This window comes from Erinaceus europaeus, chromosome 20, assembly GCF_950295315.1.
Source record: "Erinaceus europaeus chromosome 20, mEriEur2.1, whole genome shotgun sequence".
Taxonomy (NCBI): domain Eukaryota; kingdom Metazoa; phylum Chordata; class Mammalia; order Eulipotyphla; family Erinaceidae; genus Erinaceus; species Erinaceus europaeus.
In genome coordinates, this window is record NC_080181.1 from 28994842 (window position 1) to 29005758 (window position 10917).

The 10917-nt window shown below is 51.5% G+C and overlaps 1 protein-coding gene across 1 annotated transcript in view; it reads right to left on the reverse strand.

Moving 5' to 3' along the window:
• ADAMTS8 (ADAM metallopeptidase with thrombospondin type 1 motif 8) overlaps window positions 1-10363 on the reverse strand; it is a 29862-nt gene extending 19499 nt beyond the window's left edge. The window contains exon 1 of the mRNA XM_007539957.3: window positions 9271-10363. Coding sequence (XP_007540019.2) covers window positions 9271-10287 — 1017 coding nt within the window. The 5' untranslated portion in view covers window positions 10288-10363. The remainder of the gene's footprint in view (window positions 1-9270) is intronic.
• Window positions 10364-10917: the final 554 nt, after the last annotated feature.

Consider the following 10917-nt stretch of genomic DNA (forward strand, 5'->3'; position numbering starts at 1 on the left):
TGTCCTTATACGGCTTCCCTTTGCGTCACAATGTTACTGACTCAGAGTTGGGGAAGACAGTGTCTTAGCAAGAAGGTGTGAAGACATGTGGAGCCAGCTGACTGGTATCGGACTGAGAAGGTTCAGTGCAGCACATGAAGCCTTTCGCTTTCAGAAGGCTGTACGTCTCCAAGCTGGACTCTCAGTGATGGAGCTCCGTGGGCAATGCTGAGTGGACTTCCCACAGTGGTCATGGCCCTGTAAAGACTGACAGCTGTGATGAGGACAAATTGAGGCCCTGGGAGAGCTTCCTAACATCGAGTCCCTGAAGTGAGGACTCTCCCCCTCCTTGGCCAGGGAGCTCAGCTCATCTCTTCCAGAGACCGAATAGCTTTTTGGCTTGGTAGCTGATAGTTTTTTTAAAAGATTTTATTTATTTATTTATTAGTGAGAAAGATAGGAAGAGAGAGAGAGAGAGAGGAAAGAACCAGACATCATTCTGGTACATGTGCTGCTGGGGATTGAACTCAAGACCTCATGCTTGAGAGTCCGATGCTTTATCCACTATGCTACCTCCTGGACCATGATAGCTGATAGTTGAGTTGGTTTGAGAACTTTTTTTTTTTTTTTACCAGAGTACTACTCAGCTCTGACTTGTGGTGGTTGGGGGACTGAACATTCAACAGATGTTAAGAGTCTCTTTGGATAACCATTATGCTATCTAACGATCACCCCTGGCTTGAAAACTGTTTTCTGAAGGCAGGTTTGCCTTCAGGAGATATATCCATATCTATCTTGCCAGGTGGTAGCTCACCTAGTGGAGCATGTATGGTACCATCTGTGGGGACCCAGGTTCAAGTCCCCAGTCCCCACCTGGAGAGGGGAATCTTCACAAGGGATGGGTCAGTACTGCTGGTGTCTCTTCTCTCTGTCTTACACTATTTTTTACTTTTTTTTTTAATGATTAGTATTCTTTCTTTCTTTCTTTTTAATTTTATTTATTTATTCCTTTTGTTGCCCTTGTTGTTTTATTGTTGTAGTTATTATTGATGTCATTGTTGTTGGATAGGACAGAGAGAAATGGAGAGAGGAGGGGAAGACAGAGAGGGGGAGAGAAAGACAGACACCTGCAGACCTGCTTCATCACCTGTGAAGCGACTCTTCTGCAGGTGGGGAGCCGGGGGCTCGAACCAGGATCCTTACGCTGGTCCTTGTGCTTAGCGCCACCTGCGCTTAACCCGCTGTGCTACCGCCCGACTCCCCTATTTTTTACTCTTAAAAAAAGAAAGAGAGAGAGAGAGGCAACTGGGAATAGTACAGTTATGCAGACACCAAGTCCCAGTAATAACCTTGGTGACAGTATGTGTGTGTGTGTGTGTGTGTGTGTATACCCGTGCACCTGTGCATGCTAGGTGGTGGTGCACTCAGTTGAGTGCACACATTACCACATGCTAGAACCCAGGTTCAAATCTCTAATCCCCACCTGCAGGAGGGAAGCTTCATAAGTTGGAGAGCAAGTGCTGCAGGTGGTAGATTTGTTATGCAGGCACCAAGCTCCAGTGATTACCCCGGTGATAATTTAAAAAAAAAGAAAGAATACATATTCACATGAAATATATATATTTATATATACTTAGAAATATATATATATATATATATATATATATATATATATATATTTGTATTCACCAGGGCTTTGCTGCTCCAGATAAAAAATAGATATTCTATCTATATATTACTTATATACTGTATAATTTATATATTGACATATTTCATCTATCTGTCTATCTCTCTCTCTCTATCTATCTGTAGGAGTGTGAATTTGGTCACAGCACCAATACTCCCCTCACTGCTGTAGTGCTCCTGTGTGGCATCCCAGGTTCCACATATGGCAAAGCAGGTGTCCACTCAGGTGAGCCATCTTGCTGGCCCCTGAGAATATTTTTTTCAAAGATTTATTCATTTACTCTTTTGATGAGACAGAAATTACCAGACCACGTAGCTGTCTCTTTGGCCTAATTTCTAGTCTCTCTCTCTATAAATTTTTTTACCTCCAGGGTTATCATTGGGGCTTGGTGCCTGCACTACAAATCCACTACTCCTGGAGGCCATTTCCTCCCCCCCTTTTTTTTGCCCTTGTTGTTGTTATTGTTATTGCCATTGTTGTTGTTGGACAGTACAGAGAGAAATCTAGAGGAGGGAGTCAGAGAGGGGGAGAGAAAGATAGACACCTGCAGACCTGCTTCACCACTTGTGAACCCACCTCCCAGCAGGTGGGGAGCAGGAGACTCAAACCAGGATCCTTACTCCGGTCGGTGTACGTCGCACCATGTGCGCTTAACTCACTGTGCTACCGCATGGGGCTCCTCTCGTCAATATTTTTAAAGAGAGAGGGAGAGACATCAAACCACTGTTCCTCCATTTGTGGGACCCCCTTGGCGCTATCCATAATGCTTCCATTTGGTCCAGGGGGTGAACCCAGGGCCTCCAGGTTCTCTACTGGTTGAGATACCTCCTGGTCCCTAAATCATCCTGTTCTCAGAATAACGTGAGCAGTCTCATGTCCTTAAGACCCATCAGAGAAGGCGAGGCATTTTTTTTTCAGGAGTCTCTCCCTTCCTCCATGAGTGTCCCCAGGGATCTGGAAAGGAGAAAAAAAAAACGTTGCCCCTGTATGTGAGGCCAGGACATAGCTCGCTTTTGATTCTTTGAGAGACAAATAAGCAGATTCCTTGCCCAGAGTTCCCGTGGCAGCCAAAGGCAGCTCTGGTGGGAGTCGAGGGAGGCTGGGCCAGGGCCAAAGGCACTTCCAGCCGCTCTTGCACAGACGTCATCTGCTAGGCTTTGCTCATTTGTTCTGTTCGCTGTGGCTCCCACTGCTTTTCCTTACAGCTGGGTTGGGAGAAACCAGGAGATGGAGACTTGGAACCCTGTGTCCAGCCATTACTCCTTCTGCTCCTTTGTCCCTCTGGGACAAGACTGTGCTGGGAAGCAGGTGAGGAGAAGCAGAAATAAAAAAGATGGGAATGATAGGAAAAAAGAGAAGGGTTTTTTCAGTATGGACTTTTTTTCTTGCTGCTCCTTCTTCTCCTCCAAGCAGCCAGGGCCTGTGTCACCTCTCCAAAGCACACATCCCCAGAGCCACAAGGAGTCAAGTTGGCAGCCCTCTGAGTCCCACACAGCCATGGGCGGCTATGATGATGACATGGCTCTGTGTTAAGTGCCGTCACCAGAGGAAACTCTGGTACTTGCTAGATTTTGTTGAGCACATATTATGTGCCAACTACTGGATCATAAACATTCTCAATCTGACTATATCCTTAAGGTCATGCCAGGACATTTGTACAACTGTTGCTCTCTCTTTTTCTTTTTCTCTCTCTCAAATTATTTTCACTAATGAGAGGTACAGAGGGAAAGATAGAGGGAGAGAGACCAGAGCATTGCTCAGCTCTGGTTTATAGTGATGCTGGGGATTAAACTGGGACCTCAGAGCCTCAGGCAGCAAAGTCTTTTGTATAACCACTATGTATCTCCCTCACACAACTGTTTCTCTTTTGCTGGGGTGGAATCCAAGGGAAATTGGTAACTTGCTCTATTTATTTCTATTTCCCTTCCAAGTTGATATTAATAATCACCAGATCAACTGCCACCTGTCCTTGCTGCTGTAGGGGAAAAAAAACACAACAGGAACAGACTCTCCCAGCAGGAAGATTGCCCCTGAGAGAAGACACAGCATTATACAGCTTTACCAACACAAGAAGTCTACATTCGGGAGTCGGGCGGTAGCGCAGCGGGTTAAGTGCACGTGGCACAAAGTTCAAGGATCAGAGTAAGGATCCTGGTTCAAGCCCCCGCTCCCCACCTGCAGGGGAGTCACTTCACAAGTGGTGAAGCAGGTCTGCAGGTGTCTATCTTTCTCTCCCCCTCTCTGTCTTCCCCTCCTCTCTCCATTTCTCTCTGTCCTATCCAACGATAACGACATTGATAACAATAATAACTACAACAATAAAACAACAAGAGCAGCAAAAGGGAATAAATATTTTTTTAAAAAGAAGTTTGCATTCTCATTTGTTAGTGAGAAAATCCTCAATTGTCAGACCTGTGAAGTTCAAACCTGCATTGTCCAAGGATCAAATGTACCTCTGATTGTTGGCCAGTCTGCTCTCAAGCAGATACAAGATATGGAAGAGCCTCTGCCGGTGGGAGAATGGAGTTCACACATACATGACACTTGTCTTGCACCCACAGTAACTCCCAAAGCTACACAGCATATCTGATTCTGGAATTATTCAAACCAAGGCACTCCTGAGAGTGGAAGATGGTACTATTGATAATTATGGGGGGCAGGGGGAGGAGATGGGTGGTGACACACTTAGTTAAGTGCACAGGTTACCTTGTGCAAGGATCCCTGTTCAAGCCCCCAGTCCCTAGCTACAGACGGGGAGCTTCACAAGTGGTTAAGCAGTTGCTTCACTTTTTCTCTTTATCTATCTCTGTATCTCCCCTCCCCTCTCAGTTTCTCTTTGTTCTATCAAATAAAAAAAGGGGGGGGGGAAAGAAGAAAAAAGTAAGGCTGCCAAAATGATGGCTTCACTCATAGGCACCTAGACCCAACAGTAACCTTGGTAGTAATAAATAAATGAAGTAAATAAAAACTATTCAAGACAGGGGTAGATAGGCACAATGGTTATGCAAAGAGATTCAAAGGCTCCAAAAGTCCCAGGTTCAGTCTCCCACCACCATAAGCCAGAGTGGAGTAAAAACAAATAAACAAAGAAAAAAAAAATCAAACAAACTATGCTAGGGCAGAGCTAAACAGAGGCTTTACTGTGCACATAATGCACATAGTGAGGCCTGCGGTTGCATCAGTATGAGGGCTTGTACAAGACATGATTTAATCCTTTCTTTTAAAATTTAAAAATATTTATTTATTATTGACTAGAGATAGAGAAATTGAGAGGGGAGGAGGAGATAAGGAGGGAAAGAGGGAAGGGAAGAGAGAGATACCTGCAACACTGCTTTACCACTCATGAAACTTCTCCCCCCCCCCCCCACAGGTGGGGACCAGATGTCAGAACCTAGGTCTTTGCACATTGTAACATGACTTAATCTTTTCTTAAAGATCACTTGCTGGGAGTCTAACATCTTGGCAACTGGCTGATGTGCTCTGGGGACAATGACTGTCACACCTAGGACCTTCTCTCTTTTGATACTAGATGGGGCAGATTTCTCAGACTGAGATTTCTCAGATTTCTCATCTGACCTGCGTTCACACCTCCCTACTCTGATTTCACTCGAGGAACAATGAGCCGGGGCTGGGTACAGACAGAGTGTACGGTTTCCTCTGAGGTGGTCTCTGCTTCTTAAAAGCCCCTTTTGTCTGAGCCCCTTAACTCTGAAACCAGGTAAGAAGGCGGGCCCCTTCTGTCGAAGGATTAATTGCCCTCAAATGTAAAGATTCTGGCAAATTTGTTTTCAGGAAGCAGTGAGATGGGTCTCTAGCTGGACATTTATTCTCTTTCTTTCTTTCTTTCTTTCTTTTTTCTTTCTTTCTTTCTTTCGCCTCCAGGGTTATTGCTGGGGCTTGGTGCCTGCACTACGAATGCGCTGCTCCTGGAGGCCATTTTTTCCCTTTTGTTGCCCTTCTTTGTTTTTTATCGGTGGTGCTGTTACTATTATTGTTGTCGTTGTTGTTAGGACAAAGAGAATGGAGAGAGGAGGGGAAGACAGAGGGGGGAGAGAAAGATAGACAGACACCTGCAGACCTGCTTCACTGTTTGTGAAACAACTCCCCTGCGGGTGGGGAGTCAGGGGCTCGGACCGGGATCCTTCCGCTGGCCCTTGCGCTTTGTGCCACTTGTACTTAACCCGCTGCGCTACTGCCCGACTCCCAGGGTGTGTTCTTTCACTAAGCCTTGAAGGTGGTGTCTGCTTTCCCACCTCAGCTGAGTGGGTCTCTGCTGGGTTCAGATACCATTCCCTCATTGTATCAGGCGGCCAGGGTAAGGAGAGGAGCACATGAAGGAAGAATGCATACTCACTTGGGTCCTGAGACTGGGCTGGCAGACACTTGTTAGCTGTGACTCTGGGAAGGTCCCACTTATTCATATTCTCTGAGAGTATCCCCTTAGTCCAATTACCTCAGGACTCTCTACTGATATGAGCTGTCCAAGCCATGGCAAACTAAACACCTTCAGAGGTTTCCCTGTACAGGGTGGGACTTTCTGGAAGACTTGTACTGAAGCAGCTTCACAGACACCTAGACTAGAACTGATGACCACAGCCAGGTGCCTGACTTCTCAGATGAGGAAATTCAAGCCCTGGGAATTGAACTGGGGTGGGGTGGGGGGTATTGGTTCTTCTTTTCATTCTAAATTACACCTCTCTCCCCACAATTGCCAAGACAACCCAAGCTGTCACCCTCTGTGTGAGTGAAGTCTCTAGGAAATTCCTTGGAGAACTATTTATTATGTTTTAAACATTTTTTTTTTCTTCATGACAGACAAAGACCAGAGCATTGCTTGACACGGGCAGTGTCTGAACCCGAGACCTCTAGGGCTTCAGGCAGGCATGTCTGGTGAGCCACCTCTCCAGGTCCTTTGACAAGCTAGTTAGAAAGGACTGGATTCTGTTTGGGACAGGTGGGTCTGGACAGGTCTGCTTTTGAGCTACACACACACTTGTCTTAGCTGAGCTCAAGGGCTTGTTTCAGAAACCCAGAGGACAGGGGGAGAAGGTTAGAGGGGCAGTCTGTGGTGACAGAAGCAGCAGTGTCTGGGCCCCACCTCAGGGTGGTGAGAGCAGTATGCAGGTGAGCTGTGACTGATGGGGAACCATGAAGGTCAGTGGTGTGCCTGGTCCAGCTAAGAGAAGACATCTTTCAGGAGTAAGACTTAGAGCTAGACTGCCTGTTGGGGGTGGTGGACTAAGGCTGAGTGGGTGGCCCAGGCCTGTTCTGATGCTTCCCTAGTCTGCATGGCTGGCTGGGTGCTGGTGTGTGTGTGTGTGTGTGTGTGTGTGTGTGTGTGGCAGTGAATGAATCAAAAGCCTGTGCTCGGGGTGGGGAGGGAACAAGCATGGCCTGTCCAGCCAGGAGTCTCACATGCAAGTAGAGGAGCCCCTTTCTCTTCTTCAGAGAAAGCCAACTGGTCTTGGGGGTGGGGTGGGCAAAGTTCTGCCTTGCTTCCTGCAGGAGTAGCCTGGGGCTCCCAACACCCATCACCAGAGCACTGGTGCTTTCTGGATGGCCGTGATGTTTAGGGGTGTCAAATATGTTCTTTCCCCCCTTTTCCTTCCTTCCTTTTTTTTTTATTTGATAGGACAGACAGAAATTAGGAGGAAAGGGGAGATAGGCAGAGAAAGAGAGACACCTGTAGCATTGCTTTGCCACTTGTGACGCTTCCCCCCCCCTCTCCTTGCAGGTGGGGACTGGGGCTTTGAACCCAGGACCTTGCACGTGATAATGTGAATTCAACTGGGTGTACCACCATCTGGCCTCCATGCCAAGTATGTCCTCAGGGCAGACATCCACTATCTCAGGGCAGACATCCACTATCACTATCATCCACTATCCACATGCCTAGATGTTGAGCTGAGTGGGTGAGGTGGCAAGAGAACATTAGGGAGGACACTGGGGGCTCTGGAAACCGGAAAGCTATATTTTGTGGTCATATCTCTGTGTCCTTGTGGTTCTCCTGCCTCACAAGTTCTCAGGCAAGTGCCAGAGGGTGGTTCACATGCAGGGTGGGCACACATCATCTCAACTCAGCTCTGGGTGAACCACACATGGAGGTTTCTAACCTGAGATGGGAGAAGCCCCACCTACTGGTCTAGGGAGGACTTGCTGGGCAAAAGGAAGATGTATTTGGCTTCTCCTGCTATGGAGAAGGGCAGGGAGAGAGGCAGCACCAACTCACTGCCCTGACACAGACTGCCCTAAGGTTGAAAGCAGCCTGGCCATGCTCTGGGAGGAGTGAATACCAGGGCTGAACCAGCTCCTGCAGAAGCCAGAGAACAGGTCCTGTTGGCTTTTTACCCAGAGCCCCATCCTACCATCCATCCATCTATCCATCCATTCATCATTCTCCAGTGGCAGACAGTAGGAAAAAAATCCCTGAGAAACAGAGGGACTCACTGTGGCTCTGTGCCAGGGCCAGTGTGCACCAAGGATGCCAAAGCCCTTCGTATCCCCAGCTGTCTAGGACCAGCAGGGTCATCACTGGGAGAAAGCTGCAGCTGTGGCCAGGGTGCATTTCCTGGATCCCCAGGCCACTCACTTCTCTGCCTGGCACAGCTCGGCTCCTTTGCTCCCCATGGGAATAGAAAGCCAGCCTGCACTGGTAACCCTTAGGGGCCACATCTGCTTCTGGGGGAGCTGGGATCTAAGCTGCAAGGATACACCCTACTGAATCTGGACGTTTTATCATCTAGTGGAACTGGTCTGGCTACAGAAGCAGTCTTCCTCTCTGGTTTTCTGCTCTAGTTTAGCAGAGATCACTGTCTGGGTTCAGAGCAGCCCGGGATGGACCAAGTACAATCCAGGCGGCCCTGAGAACACTGACACGGAGAGGCACTCACCCCTCTCCCTACTCCCCTCCCTTTTCCACCCAAGCTTCAGTTTCCCAGGCTGAGCCCCCAGGGCGGGCAGAGTGTGTTCCCCTCCCTTCTCGCGCTGACGCGGGGCCCCTGCCAAGTTCTGCTGGGGCCCAGCGCCAGGTTGGCAAGGTAGCCCATGCCCCTTGATCAGAAGCAGCTGGGCGCACAGAAGTCGGGCTGCCCCATCCCAGGTTCAGCTCCCTTCCAGCAATGGCTCTGATTCTTGGCACCTCCTTTTAGCTCGGGGGTGGGGGTGGGTGAAAGGGGGGGATAGAGTAGCCACCTCTCCCCCACTACCGCTGCTCCGTCTTGGGAAGCACCCCGGGGCGGGAGCAGCTGTGAGCTGGGGATGTGGTGGGGCGAGGTGGATGCTCTTCTCAGGGGTTCAATTTTTTTCCAAGGCTCTTGGGAGAGGCAGGTGTCCGAGAGGTGTGCGTTTTGAACCCCACTTTCAGCTTAAGTTTTGCCAAGTGCTGCAGGAAACCAGACAGGAAGAGCGGAGGGGTGGGTAGCAGAGAGGAGGACCCGCCACTTCAGATGGGAAGGGGCAGTGGACCGGAGAGTACCCCAGTTAAGAGTTGGGGGGGGGTCAACACGATAGTTTCTAGCGCCTCCTCTGTGGTCTCTCTAGTGGAGGGCGGGGAAGGGCAGGGTTGGGGCAGTGAGTGGGGTTCCCCCAGGTCTTGCGGGTCCTACCTGCAGGTCGGCCCCGTAGAAGGCAGCCATGGACGCGTCTGCCACCAGCAGCGTCTCCACGAAGCGGGCCTCGGACACGAACCGCTTGGTCCTGCTTGTGACCCCCAAAGGGGGTGGCGGCTCGCTGGCGCCCGTTGCCTCCTCTACCTCGCCCTCCACCTCTTCCTCCTCCTCTTCCTCCAGTTCCTCGCCAGGCCTTGGCCCCTCTGCCTTCTCCGCCTCCCACTCGGGACCTCCGGAGAGAGGGGTGCGCGCCGCGGGGCCCCAGCGCTGCAGGAGGTGCGGCTGGCCCAGGGAGCCCCCCGAGGCCTGGGGCTGGATGGTGAACTCCTCGCCGTCCAGCAGGAAGGAACCGCTGAGCCCGCCGCACAGGCTGACCGCGGCCAGCGACTCGGGCCGACGGTTCACGGTGCCCGAGAAGAAGCAGGCGCGCAGCCCGCGCTCGGCCCCCGCCGGCCCGCCAGGGCCCCCGAGCCGCTCGATCCTGAACCCCGGCGCCAGGAAGCTAGAGTCGGGCTCCAGGTGCAGCTCGAAGCTGCGGCCGAAGGCGGACAGGTGGAGCGCCAGCCCGCCTGCAACGCCTGTCCGCCGCGTGGGCAGCACCAGCTCCCGGACAGCCCCCCCGGTTTCCCTGCGGCCCGGGGCGCTGCGAGCGGGCAGCGGCAGCTGCAACAGCAGCAGCAGCAGCAGCTGGAGCGGCGGCCAGCGCTGGGCGGCGGGGCGCATGGGGGCTGCGGCGCGGCGCGGGGCAGGGGAGAAGCCGGCCCGGCGCGGGCAGGTGCGGGTGGCCCGAGCGCGCGCCGGACAAGCACTGCAGGGAAGAAGAGCGCGGCGGGGTTGCGGGGTCCTCGGCCAGGGGGCGCGGCAGTCGGCTGCCGCGGTGCCTGGGAGGCCGGTGGGGCCCGCACAGCGCTCCTCCCGCTCGCGCCCGCCCGCCCAGCTCACAGCCCCGCGTGCCGCCTGCTCCGCCCCAGCCCGGGAAGCACCGTATTTATACTTCCTTCCCGGCTTTGACATAAGAGGTTTATTTTTGATCTCTCACTATTCCCGTTTCCCTCCCCTGGGATCAGAGAGAGAAGCTGAAAAGAGGGAGCGAGAGAGGGGAGGGAGAGAGAGAGTGAGAGCGCGCGAGGAAAAAAAAAAAGGATGAAATGTAAAACCAATCAGGAGTCAGCAAGACTCGTTCCCCCCTCCCTCCCTCCCTCGGCAAGTGTCAATGCCAACTTTTCCCCCTTCCCTTTACGTGCGGTCCAGCTTAACTCCAGCGGCGCCGGACTGGGCCTGCGAGCAGAGCTGAGGTGGGGGTGGTGGTGGGGAGGCGAGCAGGGTCGTTTTCTCCTCCAAGCCCAGGTGCCCGGGACACCTCCTCCCGGAAGGCTTTTGTCTTACCACCCGCGAGCGTATCCGGATCCCTTGCGTACCCCGGATCCTTCTGGGGGTTCTGGTTGTGTAAAAGAGCAGTCTGAGGGAGCACGTTCTAGAGTATTTATCTATTTACTTATTTAATTATGGGAAGCAGCGCACCACTCTTTGGTACTCCGGGATCCAAGTACCGAACTTGCGCGTAGGAAATTCTGCCCAAGTCAAAATTCTGCCCAAGTCAAAATCATGCTCCACTCCACACACCACGGTGCAGGCATTCTCATT